Source organism: Gossypium hirsutum, chromosome D10 (assembly GCF_007990345.1).
Source record: "Gossypium hirsutum isolate 1008001.06 chromosome D10, Gossypium_hirsutum_v2.1, whole genome shotgun sequence".
Lineage (NCBI taxonomy): Eukaryota > Viridiplantae > Streptophyta > Magnoliopsida > Malvales > Malvaceae > Gossypium > Gossypium hirsutum.
In genome coordinates, this window is record NC_053446.1 from 795,547 (window position 1) to 816,166 (window position 20,620).

At 31.9% G+C, this 20,620-nt stretch overlaps 2 protein-coding genes across 3 annotated transcripts; both read right to left on the reverse strand.

The window, feature by feature from the left end:
- Nucleotides 1–215: 215 nt before the first annotated feature.
- On the reverse strand, nucleotides 216–3,143 carry LOC107930440 (tropinone reductase-like 3). The gene is made up of 6 exons (XM_016862111.2): nucleotides 2,957–3,143; nucleotides 2,691–2,807; nucleotides 1,812–1,946; nucleotides 1,554–1,679; nucleotides 1,370–1,471; nucleotides 216–781 (listed from the first exon to the last, which is right to left on the reverse strand). Exons 1-6 carry the CDS (start codon nucleotides 3,092–3,094, stop codon nucleotides 632–634), a joined length of 768 nt encoding a protein of 255 aa, XP_016717600.1. The 5' UTR covers nucleotides 3,095–3,143; the 3' UTR covers nucleotides 216–631.
- Nucleotides 3,144–4,554: 1,411 nt separating this feature from the next.
- On the reverse strand, nucleotides 4,555–8,857 carry LOC107930439 (EH domain-containing protein 2). Of its 2 annotated transcripts, none has more exons than XM_016862109.2 (16): nucleotides 8,656–8,857; nucleotides 8,488–8,567; nucleotides 8,127–8,195; nucleotides 7,968–8,025; nucleotides 7,826–7,881; nucleotides 7,671–7,713; nucleotides 7,521–7,582; nucleotides 7,180–7,293; nucleotides 6,992–7,094; nucleotides 6,852–6,901; nucleotides 6,555–6,683; nucleotides 6,223–6,474; nucleotides 6,053–6,132; nucleotides 5,849–5,975; nucleotides 5,390–5,533; nucleotides 4,555–4,865 (listed from the first exon to the last, which is right to left on the reverse strand). In XM_016862109.2, the coding sequence occupies exons 1-16, from the start codon at nucleotides 8,738–8,740 to the stop codon at nucleotides 4,680–4,682; spliced, it is 1,638 nt and encodes a 545-aa protein (XP_016717598.2). In that variant the 5' UTR covers nucleotides 8,741–8,857; the 3' UTR covers nucleotides 4,555–4,679. The 2 variants fall into 2 exon arrangements, with proteins under 2 accessions (XP_016717598.2, XP_016717599.2); XM_016862110.2 differs by having other exon boundaries at nucleotides 7,671–7,710; nucleotides 8,656–8,817.
- Between the last annotated feature and the right edge of the window lie 11,763 nt (nucleotides 8,858–20,620).

Consider the following 20,620-nt stretch of genomic DNA (forward strand, 5'->3'; position numbering starts at 1 on the left):
AGATTTAAAGACAGTTGTTTCTGACAAGAGTGAATTTTCAAATTTTAAAAAGTATGAGGACTAAAAATGATCGAATTGGAGAATATAGACTAAATTTATAATTTTATGCATAATATTGGACTAATAGCTACTATCCAGATTTAAATTGAAATTCTAAAATTCAAAAGTATAAAAGCTAAAATTGATCAATTCGAAAGTACAATGGCTAAAACTTATCCAATGAAAATATTATGATTAAATCCACAACTTACACATAATACAAAGACTAATAACAAATTTTCATTAGCTAAAAACAAAGCAACCGTCTTTGCTATAGGAAATAAATAGCATATCACATCGAAACTAAGTACGAACACAAAGTAGCCAAGAATGATTAATTTTGGTTTTAATTCTTTTTCGATACTGAAATTTGAAATTTAATCTTTTTGCCTTAATATAAATTGGTCTTACATTTTTATAATGTTAATAAAGGTTCACATCATCACTTCAACGGCAACAAATAATGATGTTACCAATTTAGACCCGTTATTAATATTATAAAAATACCAAATTAAAGTAGAAAGATTAAATATCAAATTTCAGCATACTTGAGGGACTAAAACTGCTATTAGACCCCAAGAAGAAACATAGTCTATAGTCTAGAGGGGGTTCCTCCTGCAACAATTATGGTTTCTCCAGTCATATAAGAAGCATCATCCGAAGCCAAGAAAGCAGTTGCTGCTGCTATTTCTTCCGGTGTGCCAAGCCTTTTCAGTAATGTCTTATCCTCAAAGGACTTTTTCTGCAATAATTGCCATTTAAATTAAATAAATTATTTTAGAGGTTAATTCCATCAAACATCCTCAAATTATAATATAGATTTTAAATTAGTCTCTAAACTTGAAAGCATTCTAATTGAGCCCTTAAAGTATCAATATCATATCAATTAGATCTTTCCATCAAATTAGCTATTATTGGCTTAGGTGTTACATGCTAACTCAAATATGACATGGATCAAATTGTAAACGCGTGTGTACCTATTGCATTGACAGGTTTGATCTAATGTGTTAACAAAGAAATAGACCTTCTAATTTTTATTGACACTGTCTTTTTAACATGCCATATCCAAATTATTCATGTGGTAGATACACATATTTACAATTTAATCTACATGTTGTAAATATACTCCATGTCATATTCACGCAGACATTTAACTCCTAAATTATCGACTATGTTAACAAAAAGGCATGATTGATATAATATTTGATAATTTTATGATTCGATTAAAACATTTTGAAATTTAGAAAAAACAATTTAAAAACTCGACAATAGTATGAGGTCGTTAAATGAAATAAACCCATTAATTTAGCAAACTACTACATCTACTTACCGTGGCTTCATTCGCTGTTACGAATGCCGCAAAACGAGTTGGTACGAAACCAGGAGCAATACAATTCACACGAACATTTGGGGCCATCTCAGCCGCCAGAGCCTAACAAAGAATCAACCCAACACCACTAAGGACATACATACATACATGTAAAAGAACATTTAAAAATAAAACAAAGGCCAACCTTGGTGAGACCAAGAAGGGCAGTCTTAGTAACCCCATACATAGCCATTGAAGGCTGAGGATGATAACCACCATATGATGAAACAAAAATAATAGATGAACCTTTCTGCAAATGAGGAGCTGCATCCTGCATTATAACAAACGAAAACAGAGTGGCTATGCATCAAACTTTCCAAATATTACTTGTTTGTTTCTATTGCAATTAAGGGATATACTTGGTTAACATTATTGATATTCTTTTGTGAGCACTTCATTTTACCTGCAGAAGAAGTATGGATGCTTTGACGTTTGTCTCCCACAGCTTGTCGAGGATAGATTCTTTGGTTTGCAACATGGGCACATTAACTGGATTTACAGCAGCATTTGATACAATCACGTCTATTTTCCCATATTTCTGAAACCAAAACATATACAATATTATGCATAATATATACCAATTAACCAAAGGATTCATCACTGCTGTCAAGAGAATTGCATATTCAATCTTATCGGCAACAAAAGAGATCATCAAGCCGTTGACTGGCTTGGAATTTGTGGTGTTTAAATTTATTTTACATTATCTCTTATCTCAAAGAGTTTGTTCTTGCTTAACATTGGTCAAATTTTACTTTAATTTGACATTATTTGGTTCAGTTATTCTTATAATGTAATTGATTAATCAAACTTCAAATGTTTTTGTAGTGTTTGCTTAAGAATACTCTCATAACACACACAAAAAAAAAATCATGTCAACAAAATGAGTTGAAATCGGTGTTTTTAACTAAAACAAATAAAATTCAGTCAGAATTCAAACAAAAATAGTTAACAGTGGTAGACTATTTGGACTAACTAATGATATTATAAAAGTAGAGAATTAAATTATACAAGATTAAAAGTACGAGGACTAAATCAAAAATTTGAGCATAATAATGAGACAAATACCAAAATTTGACCGCTGAACAATATCTACCCGGTACCAATAGCTGGAGTAAAATTCAGAATACTTGATCAATTATAGTTGAGTGCATCTCTGATGCAAGACACAGTCAAATTAGCTTATCAAACGGAACAGATCAAAGGGAAATTCTCAAAGTTCTCAAGTTTATTAACATTTCTTTTAAACGATTGGTATTAAAATTCAAGCTTTTCATTGACTAACCTCAATGGTTTTGTTTATTAGATTCTTCCTTTGCTGTGCATCGGATACATGACAAACGATTCCCAGAACATGTATTCCTTTAGCTTTAAGCTTTTCAACTGCTTCATCCACGTTTTTCTACAATCACAATTCAAAAACACAATCAACATCCATAATCAAATCCAAAACAAATCAAACAACAAGCGAAAAAATTCAATCAATAAATAGATCACATCACAATCGATTATTAGTTTGAAATTATTAAACAGCGAAATAATTGAAAAAACCTGCTTGCGAGAAGAGATGACGACTGAAGCACCTTCCAAAGCAAGGCGCTGTGCGATGCCGAAACCGATTCCTTGAGTTGAAGCAGTCACAATTGCGACTTTACCTTCAAATCTTCTAGCTGCTATTTTCTTCTCCATTTCGTATAATTCAAAAAATCAATGGCGGTGAAGAGAGTTCTCTCTAATTTCCGTTTATATAGGGCTTCACTATGACTGCCCCGCCATTATTTAAAATTTATATTAATTTTTGGATTTGAAAATATATATATACTAGAAATCTTATTGCACATGTGTATGTGTAGAAATTATGTATTTAAAACGAAATTAATGAATATAATTGTTTATTATTATTTTATCATTAATTTTGAGTTTGTGCCGAGTTAATTTGTGATATTAATTTAATGAACAACATTATTAATATACACAAATATATAAAAATTTAGAACATAGATATAAATTATTAAAGTTTCAAATAAAAATAAAAAATCGCTTTAATTCAAACGGTAAATGAAAAAGTTTTATATGCATGGTGCCCATAGTTCAAATTTCATTATGGATAATTTTTTGTTGAATTATAAAAATATAAAAAGATGAAAACGCCAACGTAATTATATAATTTGCTTTACAAATACAATGATTTGTTGTTAATTCCCTAACTGAATTAGAACCCGACGGATGGTTGACAACAACTCACTGAAAGTCTTAATAAATAGTATAAATACATAAGAGATAAGAATTTAAGTATTAATATTTAATTTTTAAGAAGCTTGTCAACCAACCAAGCTTAATGCAAGGTTTTGTCCCCCTTGTTCAAATGTGATAATTGTCATTTTAGTCCTAAAAATTTTATCTTTTGGCTCTCCAAGAACTTTAAATTTTATTTCGGCTCTCTAAAAAAAAATTTGACTTGATGTTAGAATTCGAGTTCTTGATAATTTTTATTCCATCTTCTTACCCAAAAAAAAACACACACACAAAAATTGTAGTATAGATATATATTTAATATGACATACAATCTTACCCTTTTTTTTTATCCCTACAATTTAAGAAAGGAGATGAAGCCGTATTATTTAACTTTTAATCACTCCTTCAAACATATCTTGAGTATAGTATTATTTCTTAATTTTAAAATTTTATGACAGAATATATTTTTATTTTATTTTATTTATCTAGTTTCAATTGTATAATGAGTAAATCCTAAGAAACCATTAAAATAATTTTACAATATATTTTTATATTTTCAATTTTTTTTTCATTGTTTTCTTTCAGTTTCAAAGATAGAGTATCCTAAGATAAATTAAGAAAATCAAATATAGGACTTTTAAAAATTTAAATTCTTGAATATTTCATGTAGTTGGCACATTTATTTAGACTTGCATTCGTATCTATCGAATTGGACGCCACATTGGACTAATAATTAATCGCCATATTGGACTAATATTTTAGACACCATATATACACGTATATATGTAAAATATAATTAGCAACAAAATAATAATATAATATAATTAGCAGCCATAGCTTATATTTGAGAACTTCAAGATCACACTAATGAATGATAAAATTCACAAGCAAAACAGCACAAACAAGAAACCATATGAACAAGCTTTAAAAAGACCACTTAAAGCGGAGATAAATACAAAGCTTGGTTCTCACATAAAGGGGAAAATCGCCAAGTATATTCCTTTAGGGAAAGTCAAAAAAGAAAAATTCAACTGCATTTTCATTCATAGGGATTCCTAAAATTCTTCAATAGCTCTGGGATTTCATATCCTAACATATCGTCTACGGCTTGTACCAACTTGGGTTTCAGTTTTTCAAATTTATCTATATTGTAATTATTCAACACCTCCCTATAGTGCTCAACACTCGGGAAATCACCCGGCGGCAAATGGTATTCTCGTTGGACCTGTTTGAGATAAAATTACATCAATAAATTACCAAAGTGAAAATAAAGTCAAAACAAAAGGTCAAAATTATGGTTTTAATCTCTACTTTGTTCAAATTTTAGGATTTAATTTTTATACTTAAATTGATCCTTTACAATTATAATGTTATTAGTATACTTATTCATAGGTCAAACTAATAACCCAAGCTCCATAATTTATTCGAAATTTTAGAGAATTTGAAATAGAATATTAAGTCTGAAAAATAAGTTAAGCAGATAGTATAAATATATATTGATCCTATGGATAAGTTCAACCCGAACTAAACCCGGCCTAACCCATTAACCCATAAAGATCTTTAGTTAAGTGTTAACATGTCGATATTTTAATTTGATTACTCAACACCGTCACTAACTAGTAAATTATGGAAGTGGAAGAACCAGTGAAATTAAATTCTAAATTTAAGAAATGTATAGGATCCAAAACCATAAATTTAACCACAACAAAACGAGAAAGAAATAATAAAAGATCGAAGAGAGAGACATACCTTGGCAAATTCATCTTGAAGATTATCAATAAGCCGTTGTTGAGCTTTAGCTTTGCCCATCATACTAGGCATCTCTTTCTTGAGATGGCTAACTATATAAGCATTAATTTTTGCAGCTCTAGCACGCTTCACAAATTCATTGATCTGCAATATGGCATGTCCAAAATCATATGCATACGGATTAACAAAACACACAAGATTTTCAAAACCGGATTTTAGTCAGACCGGTTCAATAAATTATTTAAAAATTTAAAAAATGGAGAAATGATTCAATATGTTCAACCACTGGTTAATGAATACTGTAGCCAATTCCCAGTCCAATCAGTCCGACCAGCTAGTCCTGTCTATTTTAAAAACAATGCATACAACCATACAAGAATGTGTATAGCTAAATATGCATGAGTGTAAATTATCAAACAAGGGCAAGGGCAATTTTGATATGAAGAGCATAAAACATACCCGACGATCACAAGCCTTTCTTGGAATGTCTAATAAGTCCTTGAGAAGATCATCTTGTTCTTTCTCAAAAAGGTCTTGCCCCAATTGATCAACATCAGCTTCGTTAATTTGGTTATCGTTAAAAGAGCTAACAATTGAAAAGGCAGATTAGAATTGCTAAAATGGTGAAGAAATGTTAACATGAGATTTCATTAATGAGCTTACCCAATGTAAACACGAACAACTTCAGGGGTATTCAGGACTTTTCCAAGAGACCACATCAGAGCTCCATAAACTCTCATTAGCTGTTAATGACATTGATTAATTGTAATGAATGTATTAAGTTCTACTATGACAATAATCTACGGACAGAACAAAAGGAGAGAATATCGTACTTGTTGGGTGTCAACTTGGTGTGCTTTGTTTAGGACAACCCGTATCTTGTCATCGTTTCCACGTAAACACGAAATTACTCGTTTAAATTCATCACTTATATCTAATTTGTGAGGGTCGAATAGAAGAAGAATAAGATCACATTTAGCTGCAAACCACGATATAACACCGGTGAAGTCGTAACTTCGTTGAGTTCTCTGTTTTTCTCCGGATAAAACACCAGGGGTGTCCACAAATGTTATTTGATCCAACAACTGCAACCATAATAATAAAATATCAGTGAAAATAAGTGATAGATTAGTTTATACAAAAAGGAAAAATCAAAAGTTCTTACTGGATGTGGCATTTGAGAGCACTCAAATTTGGATAAAAAAGCTCCTCCAAAAGTTGTCAATCCACCAAATGGTAGGTCTGCTTGAACAGCAATAGTGTTGCCGGGTATACTCCTTTCATCAGGTCCAGACTGAGGTTAAAAGAACATGAAATCAAACATTTTACAAGAAACTAACAGTAACCGAACAATGATATCATAAATAAAACTAGTATTGCAATCTAAACACAAGTTTTAGAACTCATTAATCCATATATATACACTTCCAAAACCAGGTAGTTTGGGCATGGTTTTATGTACCATTACAACCACAAATCTGTCAGTTGTAGGCTCCGGTCCAATATGAGCTCCTGACAATAGAATGAAGATGGAAAGCTCAAGCACGCATCATAGTCAACTTATCATAGGAAAGAAAACCGGAATAAATACCTTTAGCTTACCTGGGTAATCACATTGTAACAAATGTTTTATGAAAGTAGTTTTCCCGGTTGAATATTGACCCAACAGCATAACCATAGGTTTAGCATCAAAGTCACTGTTTGTCTGCATTTAGAAAATCAGATAGACCATTCAATTCAAGTTTGCACAGTTTTCTATTTGGTTACAACTTGAAGCACAGTTCACTTACCAATGACGGAGACACAAAATCATTAAATCGATAGGTAGATTCCAATGGCTTTAGCTTTTCAATATACAATCTCTTCAAGCCATCGACAACTGAGGTAACAGCACTTGGAGGTATCTGAGCAATAAACAGAGAAAACGAACTAATCAAACAACTTAGAGGTTTGAACAGCACGTAGGGAAAAACACACCCTATTTGTGTTAAATTGAGACATGTCATAAATCAGATAGGCAACAAAGGTTAGCCACAAATATGGAAAAGATACAATGAACCGAGAGCAAGTCAATATAGAATACAGAGAAAAAACAAACTCCACCAAGGGAAAAAAGGAACTGAGAAACAACCTTTTTGGAGGACTTTGAGGTGAACCATTTAGCAGATGCTGGAACTTGATGATGATTAGATCCTGCATCATTGGCAGTAAGCTAATTCATTAGATCCCAATCAGACAATCTCGTTAAAAAGAAACACTTAAGGATAGGGCAGAATCTAACCATTAATGTCATGCACACCATTTGTTGCGAAATCCTTTTTCTTCTGAGAGAGGAGAGCAAGTAAAAAAAACAAAGAAATTAAATTGGGAAGACAATAGATGAGAGCTTTTAACTCAAGCAATTAAACTAGGAAAGCCTGAAATAAGACCCCTTACCGCTGCTAAAGCATCCACACCTTCCATTGCAGGAAGACCAATATTCTCCAAGTCCGCTATATAAAGCAAAGAACCATCAATATGGATTAAACATAAAAAAATATGTTATTTGCAACACAGAAATTTGTTATCTGCAACTTGCCTGAACTTTTAAGAATATCAAAGGTTATTTCATGACCGGCTTGTGCCCAAGATATCAGCTGGAAACCAACACAGAAGAAGAATGAACACTTAAATCACACAGCAGAAGAAAATCATAAAATCTCTATTTAGAAATAAAGACACTAATCCGTTATACAACCTGCATAGCAACAATGAATTCTTTCAATCCTAGATATCCCTGTCGTTTAGAATCTGCAATTGCCCAAATCTGAAGATAGAAAACGAAAAACATAAAAAAAAACCGTAAATTCAAAAAAAATCAAAATTAAACATAAACAAACCACAAATGAAAGGAAAAGTTTCTATAACAAATATTCTCCTAGTCTAGAGGAAGATTAAATCTTACTAATACGTAAACTGTTTACGGTAATTCCAAAATCCATTTATATATTCAAAGAAAGGCCAATGACATAGAAGCGCGGCCTCAGTTTCTATTTAGCAACATAATAGCATTTAGTAAATGGATTGACTAATTTTTATGAACAAGAATATATCATTACCTGCTTGAGTTCTTGACGAGAGAGTTTAGACATGGCGAAGAACTTCGTAGCATCGTTTCCAGTAACACGTCCATCTCGATCTGTAATCAAAGAAAAGTTTATACTCGAAATTCAACAAAAAAATCCGAAAGAAAGTGATTAAAGAACAAAGAAAGTAAAGGAAGAAACCTGAATCGGCGATATTGAACCAATCTCTGTAGATCTTTTGGTGCTCTTTGGAGCATGAATCGATCGGCAATGAACTTGCCTCCATTTTCACGCTCACACACTGTTGAGAGTTTTGAAATTCGAAATTTAAAAACAAAACAAATATGATATGATTTTGCCGTTTTGATTTCCCTTTTTTATAATGAGTTTGGCGCTCGGGATAAGAAGGGGGAAAACGGCGTCGGATATATGCGCCTTTTTTAAGCATAAAAAGGATACAGATTCGAGGGTTTAATTGTATTTTTACATTCAATTGATTAGACGGATATAGGCCATGCGATGATCATTGTATTTTGGGTTACATCATGATTTAGATTTTAAAAACGGATAAAATATTTTATTTTGTAATTTTTTGAATTTGAATTTTTTTATCACAAATTTAAATATATATTTTAAACAGATATCAAATATAATATTTAATTATATCAAATATAAATTTTAAATAGATTATACAATAAAAATAAATAAATAAGAGTTATAATATAAATTTATCACTATACTATAAGTGAATATTGAAATTTGTCATTATTTTTTATTTTAATTGATGTTAATTATTATATTTTAAGAATATTGATAAAATTATTACTTAACTTTTATGTGATTAAAGTTAATCATTAGGCTTTAAAATTAGCTCAAACTCTCTCACTTTTAATAAATCTTCAAACCAAATCAAATAACTTGGCTTATAGACAGATATAGCAGTAATAGAATGCAAACTATTTTTGTGTGTAATTTAATGAAATGAGATGGCTAAACTTGGACTTTAGATCCCTCAAAAGGTGTGGAGGAGATGCCAAAGTTTTAGGAAAATGACATTAACATGAATCCAGCTTTCAATGGCCCATACCTAACATTTTTTTAACACTTAATTAGTATCAATATAAATTATTAAAAAATATAAAATTATATAATTTAATTTCAATCATCCTTAAATAAAATTTTTAGTTTTGCTCCTACTTATTGCTTTAAGAAAAGTGCACTGTTTCCTTGAAAAAAATTCACATTCTAAAATATGATATATTGGTCCCTAAAAATGAAAAATTTTCAATTTAAACTCTTTAAAATTTTAAAATAATTAATACATATAAAAATAAAATTATATTTTGATCTTCTCAAAGATAAATTTTTTAGCTTCATCCCTAATTCCGAACATATTAATCATTTTCATGCGAAGATAAACAACGACATATCTACATGATTCAAAAATAAAAACAATTACATTCTAAATAAATTTTAATAATAATAATAATAATAATTATTACTATTATTATTATTATTATTATGCCTCATATTTACAGTGAAATTATATACGTACCTTGTAATAGCCTGATTTTAGGCTTAGTCGGAACAGTGGTTTCGGGACCACAAATCCGACGAAAAAAAAATGTAATGGCTTGAATTTTCAGAGGTGTCGGAACGGTGATTCGAGATCACTAAATTCGACAAATTGGTAGAAAATATTATTAATTTAGTAAGTATAAGTTAAATATGAAGTTAGGAAAATTTTTGAAATAGTGAATAGTGCACTAGAAATAAATATTAAATAATTAGAATCGAAATGAGGTATCAAGACCTCGGGGATTTTAAACTGAGCCATAAATATTTTTATAAATATTTATGGAGTGTTAAAAAGTTAGTATTAAAGTTTCGTTAAGAAATTTTAAAGTTCCGATAATTAATTGAACAAAAAGGACTAAATTGTAACAAATGCAAAATTTTGGGAAATGATTAAATAGCTTAAATGATAAAAGGAAGAGGGCTTAAAAGGCAAATAGACCCAAGGTCTATTTGGGCTGGACGGCAGAGGCATGAAATCAGCAAGAAAGTAAGGAGAATTAAGGGCAAAATTGCAAAATTGCAAAATTTGCTTAATAAAGTTAGGACCCAAGTGGAATTATCTAGATTTCTCTTCATTTTTCTGAATTCTCATCAGCTAAAACACCATGGAAGGGCTTCTTCAAGCTGGTTCTTCATATTTTTATTACAAGTAAGTTCAATTCTTGACTATTTCTTGAAATTTTTGTATTTTTATGACTTTTACAACTAGGCCCACTTGTTAAATCCATTAGTTTTTGATTTTATGAAAGAAGTTGAAAGTTGATATGAATATGTGCTGGAAGTATATGATGATTTAGCATGAAATTAGAGCTTTAAATTGTTCATATGCTGATTTTATTGAAAGAATTGAATAGAAAGTGAATGTTTGGGACCTAATAGTAAAAGAGTTTGAAGATAGAGTTATATGTGGAAATTCTGAATTTCAATAGTTGTGTAACAACTTATAATGTCTAGTAAAGTACTAATTGAGAAAATTAGATTAATTGAGGGGTTAATTGAGAAAGGACCGAATTGTATAAACTGTGAAATTTGGGGCAAAATGGAAATCAACATTTTGCACTAAAGCAGTTTTGGACAGCAGCAGTAGTGTAACTTTGAAAAATCACCAAAAATTGTAGAGATTGAATTAGAGGATGAATAAAATATGAAACTAAAGCTTATTGAGTCTAGTTTCTTATAAAAGAAATGACGTGAGCAATGGAATTGTAAATCATGAGATATAATAGATTTTGTGAGACAAGGTCAGAATGAATTCTGGTTCCCCTGTTCTGACTTTGGAAAATCATTAAAAATTGTACAGAAATGATTATGATTTATAGTTTATATGGTTAGAATCCTTAATGAGTCTATTTTTAGAAGAAACAAGCTAAAACATCATCCGAATTCTGTACAATGAGATAATTAATTTTTAGTGAAGAGTGGTCGGAACTGTCAGACAGCGAAACAGGGGAAATTTTAAAGAATAAACTGTACTATTTGGCTGAACCAAAAATTATGAAAATTTTATGGTATGAAGATATGTGAGTCTAGTTTCAGGGAAAATTAACGGATCTTAATTTGGAGCTCTGTAGCTCCGGATAAAAATAATTTAGTGACTCTGACTTGGATAAACAGCTTTGAATATACATGTTAGTGAATATTGAAATTATGGTTAATGTTGTTTAAGTGTGTTATACACATTAAGGATGTGGAATGGAGAGGAGGAGGAGGAAAATTGGGAAATATATGAATGATTCGTGTATAAATGGTCATATGTTTGATTATAACTCATAAACGATGAAATATGAATGATGCTTATTTTTGTGCATTATTGGTCATGGTTTAAGCTCATGTGTGAAAATAAAGTTTCATAGTATGTGTGTATGGTATATTCAGTATATGATTTGGCATGAAATAATACCATGAATGGTTTATGAATTAACACATGTTGGTAAGCCTGATATATGAATAAATGATCAAATTGAGCGGAACGCCGGATTTGAGTACTTCTGATCAAATGACAAAGTGATAAGTGGTAGCTTTAGCTACACTTATCTGATCAAGTGACAAGTGGAAAGTGATAAGTAATAGCTTCGGCTATACTTATCTGATCAAGTGACAAAGTGATAAGTGATAGCTTCGGCTACACTTATCTGATCAAGTGACAAGTGAAAAGTGATAAGTGATAGCTTCGGCTATACTTATCTGATCAAGAGACAAAGTGATAAGTGATAGCTTTAGCTACACTTATCTGATCAAGAGACAAAGTGATAAGTGGCTACACTTGTCTGATCAAGAAACAAAGTGATAAGTGGCTACACTTATCTGATCAAGAAACAAAGTGATAGGTGGCTACACTTATCTGATCAGGGACAAGTGATAAGTGATCACACGTAAGACCATAGTTATACTATGGCAAAGTGAAAGTGAAGTACTCAATTTTCCGTGACCGTTCCCTAATTTGATTAAGGATGGTAAGTGACAAATGGGCCCAAAAGAATTAAAGTAAATGGATAAGTGGTAGTGTATTTATATCAGGACGATGTTGTTATTCAAACTAAGGTGATATTTTCATTGCTAAATTGAGAATTTCATAAATGTGTTATTGAATGGTATAATCAATAAACATTGAGTTAAATGGTAAATACGTATTAGTTTTGAATTTGATGTCATTGAATTGTACGTGAATTAAATGGAAATTGCTAGTGATATGATTTAAATTATGAGCATGAGAAATTGCGAATTGAATGAAATGGAAATGAAGCATTAAATTGCATGAGTATGTATCGGGTCTCGCAGGCCCTAATTATTATGATTATAATATTTTGAGGATATATTGTGAAAAGTTATAGAAACATGTTAATTATTTTGAAAGTTTTAATTTTGATGAAATTTTATAACTCGGTTAAATACGTTTACAAGTGTATGTGTTTTGGTAATGTCTCGTACCCTATTCCGGTGTTGGATACGGGTAAGGGGTGTTACATTTAGTGGTATCAGAGCTACGGTTTAGTCGGTTCTCGGACCAAACGTAGCATATGTGAGCCTAGCTATACATGCCACGTTATTACTCTTGATGATGTGATATCTCCGGGCTCTAACGAAATTGCTTTGTTAAGACAGAGATGATTTTCAATCGAGCTATTTTCGATAATGCTAAAAATGATATTGAGATAAATGAAATATGCTCACGTTATGTTGGAATTTGGAAAGGTAAGTATAAAAATTTGTGATATGGATGTGTTCATGTATGAAAAGAGATGACTATAAGTTAAAAAAAAAAAGTTTATGTTGTGACAAGCTCATCCAAGTATGTTGGTGATTATATAATGCTATGTGCTCAACATATTTGATTAAGTGAATATGATAAGCAAATTTACTTAAATAGATGGAACGTGTGTATGTACATCTGCTTGAATAAGTGAAATTAGTATGTTCATATGATAGAATCTTATGTTTAATTGTTAAATTAAAGATAATAAGATATTTTGTTTTATGTCTAAACCATGAATATTATAATAGTATGAAAAATTGAATTGGAAGTCAAATTGAGTAGAACGCAGGAATGAGTACTTTCGTTCAGTGATATGTGATGAATTGACGGAAAAGACCATGGTTTGACCATGGCAACATGTGAACATGTGATTATGTGATTCCGTGTAAGACCATAGCTGGGCTATGGCATCGGTAAGTGATATGTGATTTCGTGTAAGACCATAGTTGGGCTATGGCATCGGTATGTGATTTGTGATTACGTGTAAGACCATAGTTGGACTATGGCATCGAGAAAACGAAGTACTCAATTCCGTAAGACGTCCTCTAATTTGGCAAATGTCGGTAAGTAAAATAGAAGCAAAGTATTGGAATTTAATTAGATATTAACGTTGAGCTTGAGTAAGTAAATTCGTTGTGTGAAATTGTGAGTGACAGAAAACATTTGTAATAAATAGATGTGTTAATTTGCTTGGAATGAATTACGTGGTTATGATGGTATTACATTGATGATGAATACAAAATCATATATATATATGTATCTATGAGAGCAAGTTAAAAGATTTATGACTTCACCATGACCCCCTTATCAGTATTGTTCTATGACGAAAATTATCTTGATGAGACAGATATGTTTTTCAACTGAGTTAATTCTAATAGTATAGAAATAAATACTAAAATGTTTGAGTGAAAATGTATTGATTATGAGTTGAAACTCATAAAGGTATGGATCAAAGAATAAAACATTTTTTTTATTGATGAATGTTATAATTATACAAGCATATGAGTTATGATATTTGGATTATGATGCTATATAGAAATTTTGATTGTGAATTAGTGATTTGAGTTAGAATTTTGTGTTGAGAACAAAAGTGATTAAAAGCAAATGTTTATTAAATGCTTTGAGAATGTGAACTTAGTAATGAATTGGCTATTCGTGGTGGTATGTGTTATGTTCATTTATGTGTAAGATAAATTTGAGGCTTTACTACACTCACCCCCATATTAGTAAAATGTTACAATGAAATTTGTGAGATTTTGGTTGAATAAGCTTACGAGTGTAGTGTTACAGAAATTCGTGTACGGGAGAATAATAATGTGGTCGGAAAAGTGAATGAATTAGAAAATGAGGACAATATAAAAAGAGAGAAATATTTGATAGTTCTGAAAACTACTCAGGTTATCAAAATGGATATCATTCTATATGGATTGTAATTTTTCGATACTTTGTGTAGCTTCAGATGCTGAAATATCGCTATCCTGATTTTCTTATGAATCTATGTGATTATCTGTAAAAGATATGAAAATCCAAAATCATGTGTGAATTTGAAATATACTGTGGAAGTAAATCATTAACCTACCATGTAACACCCCTTACCCGAGACCATGGCCGGAGTCGAGCATGAGGCGTTACTTGACTTAACTTAAAAGTTCGGGGCATAAAAATTTACTTTCAAATTTAATTTCATCATTCATAATAAAGCTGTCCTCCTGTACAGCAGTCACTAAAATAATTATAATTCAAGCTAAAAAACTCGAAATTTAGATCCGTAAATTTTCCATAAAACTAGACTCATATATCTATTCATCATAAATTTTCAGAATTTTTTCTTTAGCCAATTAGTACAGTTTATTAGTTGAAGTCTCCCCTGTTTCACTAATCGACTATCCTAACCACTCATCACTAAAATTTAATTATCTCTTATTAAAGGCTTCATATGGTGATTAAACTTATTTCTACTGAAAATAGACTCATTAAGGAGTCTATACATATAAATTATAACTCAAAATTCCTTCTGTACAATTTTTAATGAATTTCTAAAGTCAGAACAGGGGACTTCAAAAACATTCTTGCCCTGTTTCACTAAAATTCAAATATCTAAAAGTATATAATTCTTTTGCTTACTCCACTTCTTTTATATGAAAGTAGACTCTTTCAGCTTTAATTTCATATCTCACTCAACTTCTAATTCTATTTCCACTATTTTTGGTGATTTTTAAAAGTTACATCAATGCTGCTGTCCAAGAACTGCTCCATTGCAATTTTTAAAAAAAATTCAATATAACCCCTTTATAATTGTCTAACCTTCCCTGCAAATTTCAAATCACAACCAATTCCAGTATTTCATCTACTTCATTTAAATACTAATGAAGTTCAACCAATCAACCATTTCAAACTAAAAACATGTATATATTTCGATATCTAACGCAACCATAACATTCAAATTTACTTTTCACTTCAATTCCCTATACATGCCATATAAATCCAAAAAGTTGCTTAACATAAACTACCGGAGTATATCTGGATAGTGTGATTCTTGATGTAGATCCGATCCTCCGAATGTATAAATACGTTAATCTACAAAAACAATAAACACACACATGTAAGCTTATAGAAAAGCTTAGTAAGTTCATAGGCATAAAACATAAATCTTACCAAACACTTGTACACTTATACAATATACACCATTACTAAATTTACCTGTCAACCACAATCTTTGGTGAGTTCCTTGGTATAAACTCACTACTACTTATTCTTTTACCATAATTCCTTTGGGCCCATTTGTCACTTACCATCCTTGATCAAAATTAAGGAACGGTTACGGAAAATTGAGTACTTCACTTTCACTTTGACATATGACCTCTTATCACTTGTCCTTGATCAGATAAGTGTAGCTAGGCTACCACTTATCACTTTGCCACTTGATCAGATAAGTGTAGCTGAAGCTACCACTTATCACTTTATCACTTGATCAGATAAGTGTAGCCACTTATCACTTTGTCTCTTGATCAGATAAGTGTAACCACTTATCACTTTGTTTCTTGATCAGATAAGTGTAACCACTTATCACTTTGTTTCTTGATCAGATAAGTGTAGCCACTTATCACTTTGTTTCTTGATCAGAAGTACTCAAATCCGGTGTTCCACTTAATTTGATCATTTATTCGATTTTCACATTTTTATTTTATTCTCATTTCAACAATAAATACATTTCATCATACATTGTATAATTCATGAAATTAACATTTAATCATTAAATTTCAGCCATATGAACTTACCTGGATCGATTGCAGAATTTGTAAAAGTTCAGGGACTAATCGGCTACTTTTTCTTTTCCTCGACTTGTTTCAGGTTCTCGATCTAAAATGCAAATTTATTCATTCATCAGCATTTAATTCAATTCTAATTCATTTCACAATTTATGCCCTTTAATTTTCGAAGTTACACTTTTACCCCAAACTTTACAGTTTTTACAATTTGATCCCTACTCAATTAACCCCTCAATTGATCTAATTTTTCTCAATTAACACCTTTTTCCAACTATTTTAGACTACTACATAGCCTTTCATACTCAAAACCGCAACACCAAACCTTAATTCCCAACTTTTTCACAATTAGGTCCCTAAAATCAATTTCTATCAAAATTACTTAATAAAATCATCATATAACAAAATTAAAGCTTCAATTTCATGTTTATTCATCATAAAAATCCAACACTAATCAATGGTAACTTTCAAAATCAGCCATGGAATCAAAAACTAATGAAATAATTAGTTGGACCTAATTGTAAAAGTATCAAAATCACAAAAATTAGAAGAAATAATCAAGAATTAAACTTACATGATTCAAAAATATGAAAAACCAGCTTATTCCAGACCTCCTATGGCGTTTTTGCTGATAAATTGTGAAGAGATCTCTAGATTTTTCACTTTTGTCTTTGTTTTAAATGTTTAATTTGTTAAGTTTCCAATTTTGCCCCTGTTTCTCCTTACATTCTGCTGATTTTTCTTACCCAACCGTCCAGCCCATATAATTTGGGTCTAATAGCCTTTTAAATCCCTCCACTTTAGTCACTTAAGCTATTTAATCACAATTTAACAAATTTTACACTATTCCCAATTTAGTCCTTTTTAGTTAATTAACTATCCAAACGTTAAAATTTTCTAACGAAACTTTAATACCAACTCAATGACACTCTATAAATATTTCTAAAAATATTTATGGCTCGGTTTAAAATCTTCGAGGTCTCGATACCTCGTTTTTTTTTATTTTAATTATTTTAATATTTATTCCTAGTACACTATTCACTATTTCAAAAATTTTCCTAACTTCACATTTAACTTATACTTACTAAATTTATAATATTTTCTACTCGTTTGTCAGATTTAGTGATCTCGAATCACCATTCCGACACCACTAAAAATTCAGGCTATTACAACTCTCCCCCCCATTTTAGGAAATTTCGTCCCCGAAATTTCGTACCTGGAAATAAATTCGGATACTGAAATCTCATCAATTCCTCCGTTTCCCAGGTTGCCTCCTCAGATCCATGTCGATTCCATAACACCTTAACTAGTGGTACACGTTTATTCCTCAACTCTTTAACCTCCCGAGCTAAAATTTTCACCGGTTCCTCTGAATAAGTCATGTCAGGTTGGAGCTCCATTTCCGTATGAGGAATTACATGTGATGGATCTGATCTATACCGTCTCAACATAGACACATGAAACACATTATGAATATTTTCAAGTTCCCGGGGCAAAGCCAATCTATAAGCTACCGGACCTATTCTTTCAATGATTTCATACGGCCCGATAAATCGTGGGCTGAGTTTTCCCTTTCTGCCGAACCGCAAAACTTTCTTCCACGGTGACACTTTCAAAAATACACGATCACCCACACTAAACTCTATATCCCTTCTCTTCAAATCTGCATATGATTTTTGCCGATCGGAGGCAGCTTTTAAACAATCTCGAATAATACGAACTTTTTCTTCAGTTTCCCGAATCAAGTCCACTCCCACCAGTTTCGATTCCTTAATTCAGTCCAATATAATGGAGTTCTACACTTTCTTCCATACAGAGCTTCAAACGGTGCCATTTTAATACTAGTTTGATAACTATTATTATAAGCAAATTCGGCTAAAGGTAAATACCTTTCCCAGCTGCCGCCGAACTCAAGTATACAACACCTTAACATATCTTCTAAAATCTGAATCACTCGCTCTGACTGCCCATCTGTCTGGGGATGAAAAGCTGTGCTGAAATTTAATTTGGTGCCCAGAGCCTCCTGTAATTTACTCCAAAATCTCGAGGTAAATCTCGGATCTCGATCCGAAATAATAGATATCGGTACCCCATGTAACCTCACTATTTCAGACACATATAACTCCGCTAACTTTTCAAGCTGATAATCTGTTCTGACTGGAATAAAATGTGCCGACTTAGTTAACCGATCAACAATTACCCATATCGAATCTTTCTTCTTCGGAGTTACTGGTAATCCAGATACAAAATCCATCGTGACATGTTCCCATTTCCACTCTGGAATCATAATGGGCTGTAACAACCCTGTCGGCACTTGATGCTCAGCTTTCACCTGTTGACAAATCAAACATCTTGCTACATATTCACAGATTTCTTGTTTCATTCCAGGCCACCAATACATTTTCTTCAAATCACAATACATTTTTGTACTCCCCGGGTGAATAGAACACATACTACTGTGAGCCTCTGATAAAATATCATTTTTCAAGTCTAAATTATTTGGAACACATATTCTATTACGATAATATAACATACCATTTTCATCAATGGAGTATTCTGAGCTTAACTCATTTTGAACCATCTGTCGTTTTAGCATCAATTTTGGGTCTTCATCTTGTAATTCCCGAATCCGTTGAAAGAACACAGGTTTAGCTTTAATTCTGCTAGTACAGAACCATCCTCATTAATAGATAAATGAGCACTCAATGCCCGTAATGCAAATAATGATGATTTCCGACTAAGTGCATCTGCTACGACATTTGCTTTCCCTGGGTGATAGTCAATGACAAGATCATAATCTTTCAGCAACTCTAACCATCGTCTCTGTCTCAAATTTAACTCTTTCTGAGTCATTAAATACTTCAAGCTTTTATGATCAGTATACACATAACATTTCTCACCATATAAGTAGTGTCTCCATATCTTCAAAGCAAACACGATCGCTGCCAATTCCAAATCATGTGTAGGATAATTCTTCTCGTGTGGTTTCAGTTGTCGGGAAGCATATGCCACCACTTTTCCTGACTGCATAAGTACACAACCCAAACCACTCAGAGACGCATCACTATATACTACAAACGGTACGCCCGATTCTGGTTGAGTCAACACTGGAGCCTCTGTCAACATCTTTTTCAACTGATCGAAACTCTGCTGACATTCGTCTGACCATATAAATTCAACATTCTTTTGTAGTAATCGAGTCAACGGTAAGGTAATCATTGAGAAATCTTTGACAAATCGGCGATAATAACCTGCCAATCCTAGAAAGCTCCGTACTTCAGTAACATTCTTTGGAACTTTCCAATTTACCACTGCCGCTATCTTACTTGGATCCACTCTTATTCCATCAGCTGATACAATATGACCCAAAAACGCAACTTCCTGAAGCCAAAATTCACATTTGCTGAATTTCGCATATAACTGTTTCTCCCGCAAAGTCTGTAATACAATCCTTAGATGTTGTGCATGTTCGGACTCTGTCTTTGAATAAATCAATATATCGTCAATGAACACAACCACAAATCTATCCAAATATGACTGAAAAATTCTATTCATCAAATCCATAAAAGCAGCAGGAGCATTGGTTAAACCAAATGGCATCACCAAAAATTCATAATGACCATATCGAGTTCGGAAGGCAGTTTTCGGCACATCACACTCTTTAACTTTCACTGATAATACCCAGATCGAAGGTCTATCTTGGAAAATACTGCAGCACCTTTCAACTGATCAAACAGATCATCAATACGAGGCAAAGGATATTTATTCTTTACCGTTACCTTATTCAACTGCCTGTAATCTATACACAGTCTTAAAGAACCGTCCTTCTTTTTCACAAACAAGACAGGTGCACCCCAGGGCGACATACTCGGTCTGATGAACCCTTTATCTAATAACTCCTGCAACTGCGCCTTCAACTCTTTTAATTCCGCTGGAGCCATTCTGTACGGTGTCATTGATATAGGAGTTGTTCCGGGGATCACATCAATTACAAATTCAACTTCTCTATCAGGTGGTAGACCGGGTAACTCTTCAGGGAACACATCAGGAAATTCATTCACCACTGGCA

Excerpts from the sequence above, each read along its gene's own strand:
- LOC107930440 (XM_016862111.2), bottom strand. The coding sequence starts at position 3,094 with ATGGAGAAGAAAATAGCAGCTAGAAGATTTGAAGGTAAAGTCGCAATT. Across the intron at positions 1,947-2,690 it reads TAATAAACAAAACCATTGAG|AAATATGGGAAAATAGACGT; the intron begins GTTAGTCAATGA and ends TTTTGGTTTCAG. Across the intron at positions 1,472-1,553 it reads CCCTTCTTGGTCTCACCAAG|GCTCTGGCGGCTGAGATGGC; the intron begins GTTGGCCTTTGT and ends ATTCTTTGTTAG.
- LOC107930439 (XM_016862109.2), bottom strand. The coding sequence starts at position 8,740 with ATGGAGGCAAGTTCATTGCCGATCGATTCATGCTCCAAAGAGCACCAA. Across the intron at positions 7,294-7,520 it reads CCTCAAAGTCCTCCAAAAAG|ATACCTCCAAGTGCTGTTAC; the intron begins GTTGTTTCTCAG and ends TTTATTGCTCAG. Across the intron at positions 4,866-5,389 it reads TTCAAGATGAATTTGCCAAG|GTCCAACGAGAATACCATTT; the intron begins GTATGTCTCTCT and ends TATCTCAAACAG.